The following is an 18,096-nucleotide window of genomic DNA, read 5'->3' on the forward strand; positions in this document are numbered from 1 at the left end:
ATCAGGATCCGGATCTGGATCTGGATCAGGATCCGGATCTGGATCTGGATCAGGATCCGGATCAGGATCTGGATCAGGATCAGGATCAGGATCTGGATCTGGATCTGGATCCGGATCTGGATCAGGATCTGGATCTGGATCAGGATCTGGATCAGGATCAGGATCAGGATCCGGATCAGGATCTGGATCTGGATCTGGATCAGGATCTGGATCTGGATCTGCACCTCCTTCTCCTCCTACTCCTCCTGCTCCTCCTCCTCCTCCTCCTGCTCCTCCTGCTCCTCCTGCTCATCCCCATTCATGTTTTTACCTTATTTCACACCGTATTTTATTCAATTTCATCTTATTGTATTTATATTTTTTTACAATATTAACTATCACGTTTTTAATATCTCTTTTATAATCTCTCTTCTTTTTTTTAAACTGGCAGATATTAACACGACCAATGTATTATTGCAATTTTACAAAGTTATTAAAAACTACAAGATGCACATTTTTAAAAGACTAAAAGCTGCTGAAGCCAACGTTGGTTATTTTGACTTTGAGACCTATTTTCTAGTTTTTTTTTGTTGGACTTTCCAGAAAAAAGAAGAGAGAAAGAAGTATTTAGGTGTTTATATTCAAAACTCTACTTAAGTAAAAGTATGTAAGTACTATCAGCAAAGTCGCACAAACTAGAAAGCAAAGTACAAAGTAAGTATAGTTACTGAATAAGTACTCTCCACCACCGCTCCCTGGTGATCAAACAGAGGAAACAATGAATGAGAGGAAGAAGCAAACCAAAAAAAGGTAAAATGTCAACATGTTATTTCCCATAAAAATTCATTACTTTTCTCAGAAATCACTGCAGCTGAAAAATATTTAAAACCCAGGCAAAATTCAACAAAATAAAAGCCCCTATCCGGTGTAGGATCATAATTGCTACGGACATTTCACAGCATGGGGTCATAATTTCTGGGGTTGCAGATTACTTGTTTATTAATTTTCCATTTATATCTGTAGATGTGTTCAATCATTAAACACCACCACAGGTCAATCTGCATTAACACGGACTCTTGGAGAAGCACTGTACATCTTGATAATGATTATCCAATTAAAAGTTATCCCCGGGGTTTAATTATTCATGTCACCAAACAAAGTGTCCACATAGGATTTGCTCGGCCTGTATTACAAGGAGTGGACTTTTACCTCTGAGCTCAGATCACGCTTCCTGGTAGGCTGACCGTCCTTGGTTTTATGTGCCCGTTACAACACAGTCAGCAGGTAAGAGGAGTTTGATAGCAGAATATATTGTCATCGGATGTTTTATCGTTAAAGCTTAGTGATTTCATAAGAATAGTTTCCCTTGTTCTTATTTCCATAGAGTTGATTTTCTTGTTTGCTGTGTATTGTTATAGAGATTTATCCTCTTCTCTATACTTTTTAGTGGCTTTGTGAGAGAATATAAAGGATTCATGCGTTGGAAACCAAATCTTTTGCATGAATTAATGATGAACAGATGGGGATGGGGCTGATATTAAATTACACATGCTTCCCTCCAACAATATAACTGTCACACTACGGACTAAACATGGGATGCTACTCGTTTAAATGAGAGCATATCAAAAATGAAGGCAAAGACTGCTCCCTTCCTCACGATAACTTTAGGCACAATACATATGTTTGTTTATTAAATCGACAAAGTTTCTTCTTACAAGACCCGGACGGACACTTCTACATACTGGAGAGTGGCTGTGGCAGAGTGAGCTGAGGAATCTTTGCTGTCTCCAGAAGAAGAGTGAGAGGATCACTTTTGAAGGATTTCATGACAAGTTACAACAGCGGAGGATTTTTCAACCCTGCCTACCATGACAGCGAGACTCTGGAAATTGATAGAAGGTTTGTGGGAATATAAATACAGAAAATATGTTTGGTTTTTTTTTGTCTTCAGTGCAACATTTTATCCTGAAAAATGTCATCATAATTGATCAAAGAATGTGTTTGTGAAAGAGTTTGATCTATGTGTTGTTTGTATGAGTGAGAGGGAATATATTGCTCTGAAAGAATAAACAGGTTGTCCTTAAGGAGCTTTGAACTTTAAGGTCTCAGGATTGTGGAAGTTTCTAAAAAAACAAAATCAATCGATTAAACATCAGAGACCAATTTTCTTAAAATAATTCTTGTAGGATCCTATCTGCCTAAAATTACCTACTGCAGAAAAAAATAAAACTCTACAGCAACTACACAATTACAAATTATGATAATCATTGAAAAAAATAATTATTTCCACCAAACTAAGTTGTGTTAAATATTACTAACTGACTTTGTACAACCAACTTTTTAATATTTAATTTTACTGAAATAATTTGCTAATGTAAATTTAACTTGACTGTTGGCTCTCCAGCGACTCAAATGTATTTAGTAAGACAGCGTAGTTAAATAAATAACTAAACATCATAGTTCCAACTTATTAAAACGAGTGACGTTTTAATGATAGCACTTCTAACTAAACCTGATCAACTCAACAGCGTAGTTAAATAAATTCAAGTTATACTACTTTGGATTTGTGAAAAAGTCACTTTATTGCCAATAAAACACAATATGGCACCTGAACAAAATCAGCTATGGCTTGAAATCCCAGTTCCTCCCGTGAGCTGATAACTTCTGTTCCTTTCATTACCGTAAACACAATCTACACGACCTGAATGACGTGTATTTAATTTTTTCCCATAATGTATTGTTGTATTTTTGTTCTGTCCGGCCTGCAGGTCGACCAGTAAAACCCACCACACCAACCCGTACGCCACGGAGAGTGCAGCCTGGCGGGGGGAGATGACCGGCAGGGGTGATGCTGCGGTGAGAGCACCTTGGCCTGGCTGGCAGGAGGAGAGCTGGAGGGGCGGAGAAAACCTCCCCATGGACCTCCTCTCCACACACACAGGGAACCCTCCCAGGCAGCATGACCTCCGTGGGTGGCCGAGCTGAATTTATAGCCGCTTTGCGTGCCAGAAAAATATAATTAGCATTTGTTTGCATATCTGCTGTTGCTGAGGAACAGCTCTGTTGACACTTCCTCTCTTTCTCTCTGCTTCTACCTGTTTTGTTTTGTTAAATTCAGATAACAGCACATTTCAAATGGACCCCGACTCTCAGTATGATGTCCGACCTCCTTCTTCAGCCTCAGGTAACGGTTGAACCTGTTTCACTCCAGATATAGTCGTTTCTATTTGTAGTCTTTTCAAAGTTACGTCAGCTCTCACACTGTCCCTACTGTACGGTATTACCACACACATGTAAAGTTGTTAAGCGCATCACAGGACAATTATTTAAAATAAATATGAATGGTCATGTTGACCCTTTAACTTACATAACCCACCAACTTAGAAAGTCCGCCTGGATAATTATTAATGGAGGCTGCAGACAATGACAAATGCCAGAAAGGACAAGGAAGTTGGCAAAGAAAATACAACAGAGGGGAAGAGGATTGTTGTAGAAATGTTGTCTTCATCTGAAGAACACAAGCTCAGGGTTGTTAAAAACAAAAAGAAATCTGAGTGCACATTTATTGTTGTCAGGAATTTATGTTTGCTTTGTGTCCATTTGGCTCCACTTGAACTAAATCCTCCAACATTTAACAACCAAGTCTTTAACTTGGAGCTCAAGTTTTCAACATGAAGGGACTTCTTTATCATTTCAACAAGCAGCATTATCTGTGGGTCAGTTTCTTATCTAATGTTCGGAATGCTAAGAGTTTTAACTGTTGGACAGATCGTCACAGAATTGGTGCAGACATGTATTTCCCCATCAGTGGAAACTTTTTACATTTTATGTAAATGAACAAGAGAAACTAAAATTTTAATATGGCCAGTTTAAAAAAAAAAAAAAAAGCAACCTAAAATAAGAATCAACAATTATAGAATTCGTGCCAGACAACACAATCAATACAAACAAATTACTACGGACTAATAGTTACAAATTAACTGCAAATCTTTAATGTTATTTATACAGGTTTACATGTCACATGTGCAAAACCTGATGTGACCTACATGTATTTTGCTCGTGTGAAACGTGGTTTTGGACCATTTTCATGGTGTAATGTGTGCAGCCCATGTAGATCCCAGTGTGAAAACCTTTCCACAGATGTTCCCCATGTTAAACATGCATCATACATCTGATCACGTGTCACATGTGGAAAACATGTGGGGGTTTTTTTCTGTAAGGGTTGTGTTTAGTGCTAATTAGCAAATGGTATTATGCACCGAACTCAGGGTGAACATGGTCAACTTTATACCTGCTGAACATGTCAGCATGCTGCGTTTTAGCTGCAGGCCGTGTTCGTAAGCGGCTCAGGGAGGGTTTGATGGACGGTGCTGCCAACAGCTTCACTATCATAGATTTAATCAGAAGTAAAGATAATTCAGACAGTATCCTGTGCTGCTATCACCTGTGCTGTCAGTAAATGTATTTCCTGCTGATATCTCACAGAAGTGTGCAGTTAATGAGAAAACTGTATACTGAGCCAAAAGTAAGAAATAAATGCAGTTTGTCTGTACTGAGATAACAAATTATAAGAAATATGTGAGCAGCTGCAGTTAATTTGGCGACTGTCACCCTGTTCATGTGTTCCTCATCTGCTCTCTGAGTTGGGAAACCTCACCACAATGAAATAAAAACAAATAAAAAAACATTTTTGTGTGTTCATCCAGGAAACATGACGATGAGATTGAGAGGAATGACAATGAGAAGGATGAGCGTGTTTCCTAACGCAGATCCGGCCCATGTGGCCTTCACGGAGAGCGCCATCCGGAGTGAGTTGGAAAACGGTAAGCGCCCGTGACGGGTGTCAGATTATAACCTGAACGTGCAGTTTGATACCTGATATGCTTTCTGGAGAGGAGCACCTCCGCAACGATAACAGGCGGCATCTTGTCTCCTCATCTGATGTCTGACAGAGGAACAAAACCTCGTCAAGGAACTCGTCGCTCTGTCAACCCGAGACCAAATCCGGGCCATCCGGGACCTTCCAATGAGCTTCGAGGAGAAGAAACATATCAGGTAGGTTTTAAATGACACAGTTCAAGGTGATAAGCCAACCCTCATCAGTGTCATTCACTGTGGTTAACCATTACATCGTACCGGGAAAGAAGGCTTTGTGTGTGATGTGGCCTATAGGTGCTGTAATTTAAACCTCTGGAGGAAGAGTTATGTGAGCAAACAAACATGCACTCCTCCCTTCTTTCAAGACACATTACACAAGAAACTCAGACAGTGAAAGTCCAAAAGGTTTTTTGATGCAGATCTTCTAACTGACCTGAATGATGTCGACATTAAAGGGTGATTATCACACTAATTCATCTTTTATATTACCTCCACAGGAGCCAAGTGCTGGCCTTCAAGTCTTCCAAGAGATCTCGCCAGTTCACATGTTTTGCAGATTGCTCTGAAAATGTGTCACTGGTGAGTTTGTTGTCGATCGTAAAACGTCTTTTTGAGTTGAGCCATCTGAGTCACAACCTCCGTCCTCTTTTTATGTGACACGCCGTCCTCGCAGTCTTTACGAAGGTGCGGTTACAGCGTGAGTTCGGCCAGGCAGACCCTGAAACTGTGGCAAGGCGTCATGAAGGAGATCGGTGGCAAGTTCGGCTCCAGCGTTCTCTCCTATTTCATCTTCCTTAAGTGGCTTCTCATGTTCAACGTCTTCTCCTTCCTGGTCAACTTCGGCTTCATCACCATCCCGCTGCTTGTCTACGACCCCTCGCCCAACATACCGCCGAACGTGACCTTCAGAGGACTGGAGATCCTGACTGGAGCTGTAAGTGGAGGCGAACACACCACAAACATCAACATCATTATATAATGTAAAGCTACTCTAATACATATTTTTTTAATAACAATGATGAGATAACTGTATATATAATATGGGGCCACTTCCCAAAATCTCACCAAAGCATGTAATACACCTGTCAGCCCACTAGAGGTCACCGGGTCACATTTGTGCTCTTCTAGGTGTGAAAGGTAAAGTGCCTTAAATTTTGGGCCCCAAAAGCCGTGTGGATTTTTTTTTTAGGAAAAGATCATGGTTTGGGTTCAAATAAGTCATTTTACATCAGTAATGTTACATACTTACGTTCAATACTTTACTAGAGGCTATGTAAGTAATTTACTTGCACTACTAAAAAAAAATATCAATAGGCACTATCCTTTGGTGAACTGACAGTTGTATTACACACTTTGGTGTTTTACCGGACTGTATACGGTGCAGTTAGTGTCTTTTAGCTCATTGTTTTGGGTTTAACATCTTTTGGTTTCCTCTTACTGCTCGCATCTTCATAATTTTTACACCTCAAGAGAGGAACATCTAAAAACTTTAAAAGATTTAATCTGGACGCTAATTAAATTGATGTTTATAATTAGATTTTTTTTTTTTGAACTATTCCCTGCGCTGACTTGATGATGGCAGCGTGACTACATGTGTTTTGGCTTCTCCAGGGTTACTTCGGCCACACTGTGATGTACTACGGCGGCTACAGCAATGCAACTCTGGCAGGTCTGGTGGAGTACAACATGCAGCTGGCCTATTTCTTCACCATTGCGATCTATATGGTGCTCTGTGGAATCGCACTCATTTTCAGGTCAGTTCAGTCCTCACTGTGATTTAGAACATTTCCGACACTCTTTTTCTTCCCGTAATACTCCGATTTTCTGAGTCTGTATTTATCTTCACGTAGCATGGCGAGGTCTTTTAAGATGAACTATAATCTAGCGAACCCGGCTTCAAACAGCTCGTGGCAGCTTCTATGCAGTTGGGATTTTAGTGTAACCAATGAGAGAGCAGTGAGACTGCGGAAGGACAACCTTCGTGTCCAACTCAAGGTGAGTGTCACTGTGTTCCCTATAGATTAAAATAGCAAGGCATGAAAGACATGTTGAACTGTCGTAATAAATGATATCTGCAGAATTAAGAGGTTGATTCCTATTTAAATGTGTATCATTATTTATAATTGCCATGTTTTTTTTCTTCTTGCTGCTTCTCCAGGAGTCTTTATCAGAAAAAGCCCAGAGGGAGCTGCTGGCTCACTCTGAAAAACTGAAGCACTTTGGGGTTTATTTGGGTTCCTGGCTTCTCTCCACCAGCTTGGCTGCTGGCTGTGGAGCCAGCATCTACTTTCTCTGCCAATTTGAACAGCAGGTACTTGAATCCAGATGGAATAATTAGTCTTAATGTTGAATCAAAATACTTGTTTTTGTTGCACAGCCAATTCAAAAAAACGTTTCTTTGCTGTCTGGGAAATGCAATTCTCTGTATTTTGTCGTAAACTTACCTGAAAGTAATGTGTCATGTTATTTACCTGCAGCGCAGGGGTTTGACTCATTGCATTGATCTGACCTGTGTTATCTTTACAGCAGGCAACAAATGCTGCCAGCTTGTCTCTGCTTCAGGAGGCAGAGACTCTTCTGGTTCCCTTCGTGGTGTCTCTGATGAACTTGGTCGTCCCGCTCTTCTACTCCCTCTTCAACAAGTTTGAGCACTACTCCAGCCAGCGGAGACAGATCTACGCTCTGGTGGTCAGGTCAGATGGCGCGGATACGTATAGCTAGTGCATGACTTAGGACATTAGATCAAGAACACACATTTTTTCTGTTATTTAGATTAGAAGAGCGATAGAACTTTTAGTAGTCGCTTAGCAGGAAGACTGGAAACAGCTAGTCTGCTGCTACAGCCCGATATCACGCGTGTAATACATTCATCAGTCCACTAGAGGGTCCCATGTCAGTCTCACATTTGGCCTCACTCAGGTAATACAACTGGTATGTATGACAAGCCCGATAAAAAGGTCATAAAATCCGTGCAGGAAGTAGGTGAGAGGTCGTCAAACGCAGGACTTCCACCTGGGAGATGAACTGTTGGAGTCCGGGACAAAGCGTTAAAGCATAAAATTACTTATTTTAAGCCAAGTCTTTATCTTTTCCTTAATGTAACTACGTGGTTTTCGGTGCCTAAATCTGACGCACTTTACTCGTCACACCTTGGCGAAGCAAAATGTGACACTGACACAGTAGGTAGAGGGTTTTATCATAAGTAAATGTAATGCGTAAACAGCGGTCGAATGATACCCACATTCACAGTGAGATGATGTTATCTAGGTCAGAGAAAACAAATAAGCATATTTTCCATTTTTTGTCTTTTCCACCTTTGCAGGAATGTCCTATTGAGGATGGTAATTCTGGCTGTTTTGTGTTATTATTGGATGAATGCAGTGGATGAGAATCTTTCGGTACGTTTGACCAGAAATATTCCTCCATTGTCTTTTAAAAAAAAAAAAAAAATCTTTTTTTTAAAATACACCATTATAAGAACTATCTGTAGATGAATACAGACACTCATGAACTTGTCTTCCTGCCAGTGTTGGGAGTCGCTGGTTGGACAGGCTTTGTACCGCCTGGTGATCGTTGATTTCCTTTTTCTGATGTTGGGATCCTTCTTCGGAGAGTTTCTTAGCAAGTGAGTTAAACCATTTTTAATTTGTGTGTGTTCTTCACAGTCACTGAAATAAGAAATAATGTTCTTTGTAACAGTGTGATCGGGACCAGATTATTTCCACGTCTCGGGGTTCCAGAGTTTGATGTCGCCAGAAACGTCCTTGAACTCATCAACGCACAGACTCTGGCCTGGTAAGAAAAACACAGTCAACACTCACTGAAGGATCCAACAGACTGAATGGAAATATAATGCAACCCGCTATCACACCAAAGCGTGTAATACACCTGTTTGTCCACTAGACGACACCGTGTCAGTTTCACGTTTTGCCTCACTCATGCGTGAAAAATAAAGTTGAATTTTGCTTTCCAACGGACTCGAACACGCATCGTGTCGTCCCTTCGCAGACTTTATTACTCTTTTAACTTTGTCACATGACCTCCCTCTTCGAGCCGGGTTGTCACCTCATCTCTCTGACGCTAACGGTTTTGACAAAACTGCAATATTTTACTCCCCATGGAGAACAGTCTGGTCATGAATGACGTCTGTAACGTTTTCTACATACGATTATTTATTTGAACCCAAACGATGATCTTTTTCTAACCCTGACCATGTGGGTTTTGCCTCCGGCATCTTACCTTTCACACCTTGATGGGACAAAACATGACACTGTGCCCTCTAGTGGACTGACAGGTGTATTACATGCTTCGGCCTGTCTGTGTAATCTCGGTCTTTGTGCTAGTTTGCCTTTTTTTTAAAATTAGATTATTTTCTGTCCGTAGGATCGGGATCTACTTCTCCCCTCTGCTACCTGCCATCCAGATTCTCAAATTCTTCATCTTGTTTTACTTAAAGAAGGTAAATGCAAGTTTTCAATGTTTAAACTGCCAAAAGTAGAAGCGGTGCAACGGCGCCGCTGCCAGAGTGGCTTCATATACTTTTGGAGGCTCGTGTTACTCTATTTGTGCCCTGTGGTCAATAATTAATTAAAATCCTTTCATCACCTCGACAGCGCGCATTATTTTGTGTTATGGAAAAGACAGCCAGGGTTTCAGATTTATGGACTAATCTGTTTGGTTGAGTTGAACCAGACAAGGTCAGCCAATCCCAGAAAATTAAATGACTTCTGTATGACATGTAATTTGATCCAGGCTGGATCTGGTGTTGCTGAATGTTTCATGAACATGCCCAATGACCTTTGAAGCAACGCTTTTCAAAGCGGAGATGTTTTCTATTATGGTATGAAATTGATAAAGCTGAAATGAGCTTATGGTTAATGGCATTATGGGACCATTGCGGGAATAATTTGTGAAAAAAATGGTGTGTTTGTTTGTGTATATATGGAGTTGTACATGTGTGTGTCTTTGCACCTCCCCAGGTCAGCCTAACCCAGAACTGCCAGCCCCCGCGGAGATCAGGCAGAGCCGCTCAGATGCAAACCATCTTCATCTTCGTCCTCTTCTTCCCTTTCTTCGTGGGAGCCCTGTCAGTGGTCGCATACACTGCCTGGAGGTAAGACGACACCACCTTAACTGCTCAGAGAGAATTTATACTCCAAGATAATTTCCTTCTGAACAAAAATACAACAAAACCTGCATCGGGGTTGTTTTGCTCCGTAGACTGACTCCCTCGGAGCACTGCGGTCCTTTTCAAGGACTTAACAACACCTTCAGCGTGGTGGACGTCTGGATTGACGACCTGGAGGAAGTCCTGAGTTCTCATTGGGTCGTCTGGATCTACCAAAACGTCATCAGGAGTGAAATCTTCTACTTTCTTGTCACACTTATCATCCTGTAGGTGCATGTTTTCAGGAAGTTGTATGTGTCACATATGTGTGATCTAAAGAAATGTTTGCATCTTTGTGTCATTATGCAAACTGGTGTCTTTACGGTTCAGGGTCATCATATACATCTTCTGGCAAGTCACTCAGGGTCGTAAGGAGCTCATCGGCCTACTGAGACAACAGATTGTTCATGTGAGTGTCTCGTATTGACTTCATTTTATCACCCTTTTGGGATTCAGTACCTGTTTAACCTTACATGTACTTGAAATTCACACTTTGTGCTGCTGTTTGTCTGTTTTTCTCTCACCAGGAGGGGAAAGACAAGTACTTCCTGTTGGACAAGCTGCAAAACCTCCAGAAATCTCACCTGAACAAAAGCAAACAGAAGAAACAAAAAGGGGTTTGTTATGAGAAATGTCTCTCCTGCATCCAGAGGTTTGTTATCGACCTCTCTGACTAGTTTCTCCTGTTTCTTCAGCACACAAAGCGACGTTCAGACGAGCGCTCCTCCGGCGGTCCGTCCCACTCCAACGCCGTGGTTCAGGCTCTGCTCGCTCGCCAGCAGCTGGAAGACGAGAATGAGAGACGCAGCTCCGGCGGCGTGCCAGTTCCTGCTGACATTTCCACCTCCAGCGCTCTCATGCAGGCCATGTTGGCCCGTCAGAGAGCTGACAGACACCATGAAGATTCGTACCAGATGCCCGACAGACACCTATCGTCCCCCGTTGAGGCCTCAGCAGCCAGGCCGACGGCGTGGGAGGGGCGACGGAGGGACGAACGCGACAGCGCGCAGGCTTTCTCTGAAAACCCTGCCAGCAGCTCCAGAGCCGTCACGCAGGCCATGCAAGCCAGACACAGCGCGCAGGAGGACTGGGGGGACGACGCGGAAGACCTGCGGTCTCCGTTGTCCAGCGTTATGATGCAGGTCATGCAGAGAGCAGCAGAGGAAGAGGACGGGATCCAGCGGGTGCCGGTTCCTCCACAGAACCCGGCCCATCCCGGCTCCAGTGCTCTCATCCAGGCCATGCTGGCCCGACAGCAGGCCCAGAATGAGTACGATGATGGGTACTGAACCGAGAGCTCTACAGAAGAACGGAAAAGAACATCCGAATGGACTGAAATTAAACTTTGTGTCGTCACCGATAATGAATGAGCATCCGTCCAAAATCAGACAACTACTGCAGCGGGGCTCAGAGAGACGGCGGGTCCACCTCTTTAGGCACCTTTTATACTAATATATTTTAATAGTATGTTTCTATGACAGTGTACATCCTTGTATGATGAATAACTACGATAAGAAGTCAACACTAGGCCTAATTTTGTGCCATTTGTAATGTAGAGGTTGTTAATAGTGTACATAATCTTTGAAAATTGTAAATAAATACAAAATGAAAATAAAATGAAAGCAAAATAAACCCAAACGTTCCTGCAAATTTCGTCACCATCATTAATGGAGTGAAGTTTAATTACACAAACATGGTCTGTGAAGACAACACTGCCCCCTATAGGGATTATGCACAAAGCGTTACGCTGAGTTTTAGGTTAATCACACAATGACTGTTCTCCACGTTTTCTCATCATCTCAAAACACAAGAAATGACCATGCTGTGAATAATATTCACTTTTTTAAATGTATAAAATGAAGGTCCATGAAATGTTAAAATGTATTAAAATCTACTTTTTTCTGGAAACAACACCTTTTTAACTAAAGTTAAAACTGTAATAGCTGCTTAACAACATTTTCAACCTGAATTAGAGTGAATCACTGAAAACGTTCATGTTTGTGTGTTTTGAGGGGAAATGGGGGTAAAATAGAAATGAATCAAAACACGTTTTTTTAGGGGGGGAGGGGGGGATTTAATATTCACCAGATTCACCCGAAACACTGAAAAGAGACATTTTGACAGCATTGAGTTTTCCTCTCCTCCAATTGAAGCACGAAAGCTCGAATTTCAAATCACACCCCGACCGTCGATCGTTCCAATCTGTGCCTCGTAGGTTGTTTTTTTTCTTCATCCTCAAAAGATCTTTGTTGTTAAGTTTCTCCGCCGTCTTTCGTGAGTCACGTTAGTACAAAAAAAGCGGATGCTCCTCCGGGCTTTGTGAGACGATAAAAGTTAATTATTGTTAACATCCAAAAGAAAAATAATACACTATCTCCACAACCAGTCTGTGTACAAACGTAACTTATTTACAATGTACATACTGTAAATAGGCACATCATTTGCAGTAAGTATTTATGGCTGTATTTCACGATATGGAGAACCCAGTTAAACTGCCACTCTGTCTTTGCATTGATTTTCTGATTGACTGTTTGATAAGGCTCTAATTAGCATCTGAGAGACACTCACTCTACTTCTATGGGTTGACTTAACTTTTAAATCTACATTGTGGTAAGTTACACAAACAGAGAAAACACCATCGCCCCGTAACGGTCCTCGTGTCCACCAGTTCGCCGCTGGACTTCCCTCGTGTGACTTGAAGCTCCGTGCTGCTTCAGTTAAGGCAGTGTTGAAATGTTTTACATGGAGCCGATGGGGTGTTCGTCCCGGCGTGAACCAGAGCGGCTGAACACCGTCTCAGCACTGCTCTTCCCCCAGGGATCCGGCACTGTCACTCAGGTCCAGGGAGTCGGCAGGTATGGGAGTTTTCCTGCCGCTCTTCAGGCTCTGGCTGGAGTACACCTCCACCGATTTGGAGATGGAGTGTAAGGAGCGTTCCCGGAAGTATCCGAAAGCCTCCCGGGCGTTCTCCTCGCGGATGCTCTGCTCGAAGGTCTTGCGCTTGTGTCTGAACTCGATGACGGTCTTGGTGTAGGAGTTGAGGGTGGTGACAGATGCGCCCATACAGCAGGTGAAAGATGCCCAGGCCATGCTGATGTAAAAAAAATGTTTAAAAAAAAATCGAGAATTAATCAGATATGGAAAAACATGAAAAATAAATTGTAAAAAAAAACAAACTTCAGTGCAGCGAAGCAGCCCAAACTGCACTTTTACCTTCACTGCTTTGACACTGAGATTACTGCCAATCACTTTAAGTCCCTCTGCTCCCCTCATGCAGGCCGCGGTCACATGATCAGACAATCAAATCACCATCTCATGTTCTTCTCACGCAGGTTGTATAATGCCCACAAAGGTTCAAGAATTGTTTCGCCTCAAAGATGAATTTTCAGCATACTGTGCACATTGTAAAAGAGTTAAATATTATCCTGTTATGCAATTCCAATTACGCCTGTATTGGGGCTTTGGACACCAAATCCTAATCCAACCATGACATGAGAGCTTTGGGCTTTTTTCATTAGAGACAGTGATGCTGGAGAGAGGTGACAGCGGAGCTACAGATGACAATTTGGGGCTGTGACATGCAGACTTAACAATTTAAATAAACACCATGATATCTGAGATCTGCTGTGTGTGTGTGTGTGTGTGTGTGTGTGTGTGTGTGTGTGTGTGTGTGTGTGTGTGTGTGTGTGTGTGTGTGTGTGTGTGTGTGTGTGTGTGTGTGTGTGTGTGTAGTCCTACCAGAAAGACCAGCCGTAGTCCCAGTTGTAGGGTCTCCAGTCCGGAGGGCCGAGGCTGACGGTGACCTGGAAGACCTGCGTGTACATCACATGAGCTACCATGCCAAGAAGACCTGAAATCAAAGATTTATATATATATTTATAATTATATATATGTAGATATATATATATATATATATAGAGAGAGAGAGAGAGAGAGAGAGAGAGAGAGAGGGAGAGAGAGAGTAAGTTGTCCGATATTTGGTAGAAAAAGAGACTAAAGATAATAATTTTTCGGGAACAGGATGCTTTGTTCCCAGAAGTCAAAGCCTTTTCGTGAACACACAAATCTAAAATTACGACATGAAGTGATGTCATCAGTGTCAGTGGCCTCAAATGCTGGAACAAATAGTTCATACGTGTTCATGCTGACATTTTCTGAGGCCTTTGTCCTCTGTTCTGTCTTCTTCAGGCTCGTCACTATGACGATGAGGGTTATTTATTACCCTCTGACGTCACAGATTTCCAATTTAGTTTAGATTTATTTCTGATGACTACAAGAAAAACCGAAGGAAACACCTCTTCAGGATTACAATCCGATTTTCATTGAGAGCTCCTCTTTCTTGGCTGCTCACTTCATCCTCCGACTCAATCAAAGAAAATGGCCTTCGCTTTGTTACTTCTTCCCTTCTGTTTTTTTTTATTACTGGATAGAAATTAATATATGAGAGAGTGTTTTATAAAGATTAAGGCTGCGACCAATCTCTGAAATGAAATGACTGAGTGAAGTCAGACTACCTGAGAGCACCGTGAAGACAGCGGCGAAGGCATTGAGCTTGAGTCCGTCGATGACGTTGCTGGAGTGGACGAGATCCAAACACATGAGGCTGAAGCCGACAACCAGCAGAACGATGTACAGCATCTCAGAGATCAGCGACAGCCACAGCATCCCTGAAAAATGTAAAGAGTACCATGACGTTAATGGACATCTTTAATGTAGGAAAAGTCATTTGTGTCCTTTCAAGTGAATTTATGGTTTCACATACGATTGCTGATGATAAATGTGAAAATAATTATTTCTTTATATGGAAAATGATTTGGATTCATCTTAATCTGACATCTCAGTGGTTCCTCAGGCTGAACTACTTTAAACCTGATTTGTCTTTCCAGCGAATGTAGTGGTTTAAAATCGGGCTGCACGTAAAGACTCGAGATCTTCTCCAGATATTTCCGGCCTGACAGGAAGTGAATGTTTCTCAAAGGAACAGCGTCAACACCACTGGATGTCCTAAAGTTTAAGACCATGATGTGTTTCTACATGATTTCACATTAAAAGATGTCCAAACTGGAAAATTAAGCACCATATGATCTGAGAACTGAGAGGTTAAAAGAATGGATAAAAAAAAAAACTGTCTTTAGTTGGAAGTTAGTTCATTTTTGGTGTCAAAAGATCATTCAGAAAATGTTTTAAATGACTTGTTAGTCTTCAGTTTCTATAAATTGTTGTATAATCATACTGTAATCTTCTAAAAATGACTTTAGAGATTGGAAATTTCAAAGATCATAAACTTTGAATCATTAGGGTGCTTTCTCGATGTTACACTACTTTACTCAAACGTCTTTAAGATGAGTGAGGACGCAACGATAACACACTGGAGCTCATCTATAGTAGTGTAGTGATGTAAAATAGGCTTTAAGCACAATGCAGCCGGTAAAAATTACAAGACAGAAATGTGCTGCCGTTGCTTATCAATGGTTCCTTCACTGTAGTGAAAAATTAAAGCAAAGTCTCATTTGCAACCTTAAAAACATCTTCTTCATGTTTATATCGTCTGATTAATGTTGTCAGGAGACTTTCTGAAGATGTTCTGATCGTAGTTCAGCGGTCGTTCCTCCCGATGATGAGCTGCGGAGACTCACCTTTCTCTGACGGAGGGGCTAAATCGATGAAACTTCGGCATCGCTCGCCTGCAGCAGAAACACAAAAAAACAAGACTCAGCGCCGCACATAGAGCGGTGGCAGTAATGTGTTGGAGAAACCGGCATCAGTCCAAGTTTTAATCTGTGCTTTAATTCAGAATTTCTGTCCAGGTGTGTTTGACAGGATCAGTGGAGACCCGGTGAAGCCACGCAGCGAAAAAAAAAAGTCAATGTTTAATATGAGGCATGTGTCACAAATGCAGCTTTTTGGACTTCAGGTTCGGTGTCACCAGATGGTGCGTTGGCACCGCTGCCGACCATCTGCTGCTTCTCCTCTTGAATTACAGGTACATTGTGTAAAGTTACAATAACAGAAGAGTAATATTGTTAAAAAAAAATGAACAGACAATTAACATGAAAATGACTGAAAATGACTCAAAAGCTGCAATGAGAGTTTGTGTCAATTTAGCAAAGAGGATGTAAAAAAAAAAGGAAAAAAAAGACCCCCGACATGGTTCATTCCTGCTGATGGGATGTTTTCCCTCCGTCATCTGTCGAGCAGCGTGTGGCGCTGGATTTGTTTCAGATGGAAGAGTTTAATCAGGTGGGAAAGAGGGTGGCAACAGCTGTTTTGAGGAAAAACTCATCAAGGCCCCTGTTATATAATCCTTATTAACTCAAGCTGTCTCAGCCCCCCCCCCCCCCCCTCTTAAGATGGAGATGTGCTGACATTCCCCTTAATAATCTGACTCTTTGGTTTGATTCTGTTCATTTGAATCAGATAAAAAAAGAAAGTGTATTATTATTATTAGCACAGTTATCGTCTGAGGTGGTTTATCAGCGAGTTGAAGGACGGATGACGCAGTGATTCCTCATCAAGCTGCTCTGAGAGGCCTCAAAAGGCTCGATCACACCTTTGACCTGAACTTTTCACCCCGCTGACACACACACACACACACACACACACACACACACACACACACACACACACACACACACACACACACACACACACACACACACACACAACCTTCACAACTAATCTTACCTCTTGAACCCTTAAACTACAACATGATCAAAAAGCTCGCGCAAACATCATTTTATTGTTTTCTGATTTCATTGTAAGCCGAGAAGCAGTCACATTCTCTAACGAACACTCGGCCCGGTCGCTCCTCCAGACTGGAGCTCCTAAGAGCTGCTGGTTCATGCCATATAAAAAAAATTAAAAAAAATTAAAAGACAAAGCAATATGATCAGTATATAAATGGAGGAAGATTATCCTGAAATCGCCATGAAATGGAATTTCTCAAAAAGAGCGAGTAATCTCTATTTGGACTCTTCCATTGGGACAAAGGAGGGAGTTAAAATCACAGATTTTCAGAGGTAATCTTTAACAATGAGACCTGGTGGCTATATGACAGCAGCTTGATATTAATTATGATCTGTAACAATTAAAACAAAAGATAGTACAAAGGAAACAGTGACGGGAAGAAAAAGCAGCCATGTGCCTGCAAATGCAACATCAGGAGCTCCACTGTAATCCCAAATAGCTCCAAATGGGTTTAAAGCGTTTCATAAGGATTTTTAAAATAATGGCACCAATAAACAGAATTTAAAATAATACAAAAATAATTAACTTTTCTTCACCTAAGAAGCCATTTTTTCCTCATTTTTCAAGAGCTTATAGATAATTATAGTTAAGACAGTGTAACTTTTCTTTGTTCTCAATTAATTGTGTGTAACTTGTTAACAATGAGACCAAACACATCCACACACACACACACACACACACACACACACACACACACACACACACACACACACACACACACACACACACACACACACACACACACACACACTTTCTCTTACTTTCATCGTGGATGTTTTCCTCGCACGAGGACCAGATGCCGGTGTGGAACTGGCGGAACAGGAACCGGTCGTCCCCGGTCTCCCAGCTGTACACCACCTTGTTGGGGTCCGTCTCGTTCACTCCGTAGTCGATGCACTGGTGCGTGCGCAGCTTGCTGCACTTCGGCTTGGGGACCCTCTGCGTCCCGACGCACCAGTAGGTCGTGATGAACGCGGTTATGGAGAAAAACAGGGCGAAGAAGTTCAAAGTAACCGACAGGAGCGTCCTGCATCTGCGAGAAGTCTTCATTGTCCGTGTGGAGGAAGCAGCGGCGGCGGCGCGCGGGGGACCGAAAAGTTCATGGGTGCAAAGTGGAACAGACGCACGAGCCCCGGTTCATTTCCAAACACACCGGGAGGTAAGGGTCCCGCGTGGCGTGCGACAGATTGCACAAATGTCCATCGACCTCAGCTGTGTGCCAAACTGTCACATTTGCATCATATTCACACGCGGTACCCCACGAGCGCCCAGCCTATAGGAGGTGACGTTGTCAGAGGATTTATGATGCCCCCCCCCCCCCCCCC

General features: G+C 42.1%; 2 protein-coding genes across 2 annotated transcripts; one reads left to right on the top strand and one right to left on the bottom strand.

Annotated features, from left to right (window-relative positions):
- The first annotated feature begins 1,803 nt into the window (after positions 1-1,803).
- tmc5 (transmembrane channel like 5) lies at positions 1,804-11,821 on the top strand. Its single transcript, XM_069704870.1, has 20 exons — positions 1,804-1,878; positions 2,748-2,947; positions 3,098-3,163; positions 4,686-4,802; positions 4,932-5,034; positions 5,355-5,436; positions 5,531-5,791; positions 6,469-6,611; positions 6,708-6,852; positions 7,016-7,168; positions 7,384-7,550; positions 8,180-8,255; positions 8,385-8,482; positions 8,557-8,652; positions 9,241-9,316; positions 9,837-9,970; positions 10,078-10,251; positions 10,355-10,433; positions 10,552-10,641; positions 10,720-11,821. Exons 1-20 carry the CDS (start codon positions 1,805-1,807, stop codon positions 11,311-11,313), a joined length of 2,928 nt encoding a protein of 975 aa, XP_069560971.1. The 5' UTR covers position 1,804; the 3' UTR covers positions 11,314-11,821.
- A 999-nt stretch (positions 11,822-12,820) lies between these two features.
- On the bottom strand, positions 12,821-17,821 carry LOC138624693 (germ cell-specific gene 1-like protein). The gene is made up of 5 exons (XM_069705067.1): positions 17,533-17,821; positions 15,661-15,708; positions 14,539-14,691; positions 13,763-13,874; positions 12,821-13,115 (listed from the first exon to the last, which is right to left on the bottom strand). Exons 1-5 carry the CDS (start codon positions 17,819-17,821, stop codon positions 12,821-12,823), a joined length of 897 nt encoding a protein of 298 aa, XP_069561168.1.
- Between the last annotated feature and the right edge of the window lie 275 nt (positions 17,822-18,096).

The sequence above is a fragment of the Brachyistius frenatus genome, unplaced genomic scaffold (genome assembly GCF_029030835.1).
Source record: "Brachyistius frenatus isolate BFR_SWC_R1_liver_20210118 unplaced genomic scaffold, ASM2903083v1 Contig_53, whole genome shotgun sequence".
Lineage (NCBI taxonomy): Eukaryota > Metazoa > Chordata > Actinopteri > Embiotocidae > Brachyistius > Brachyistius frenatus.

Excerpts from the sequence above, each read along its gene's own strand:
- LOC138624693 (XM_069705067.1), bottom strand. The coding sequence starts at position 17,821 with ATGAAGACTTCTCGCAGATGCAGGACGCTCCTGTCGGTTACTTTGAAC. Across the intron at positions 15,709-17,532 it reads GGAAAACATCCACGATGAAA|GCGAGCGATGCCGAAGTTTC; the intron begins GTAAGAGAAAGT and ends TTTCTGCTGCAG. Across the intron at positions 13,116-13,762 it reads GACTACGGCTGGTCTTTCTG|CATGGCCTGGGCATCTTTCA; the intron begins GTAGGACTACAC and ends TTTTTACATCAG.
- tmc5 (XM_069704870.1), top strand. The coding sequence starts at position 1,805 with ATGACAAGTTACAACAGCGGAGGATTTTTCAACCCTGCCTACCATGAC. Across the intron at positions 10,434-10,551 it reads TGAGACAACAGATTGTTCAT|GAGGGGAAAGACAAGTACTT; the intron begins GTGAGTGTCTCG and ends TTCTCTCACCAG. Across the intron at positions 10,642-10,719 it reads AACAGAAGAAACAAAAAGGG|CACACAAAGCGACGTTCAGA; the intron begins GTTTGTTATGAG and ends CTGTTTCTTCAG.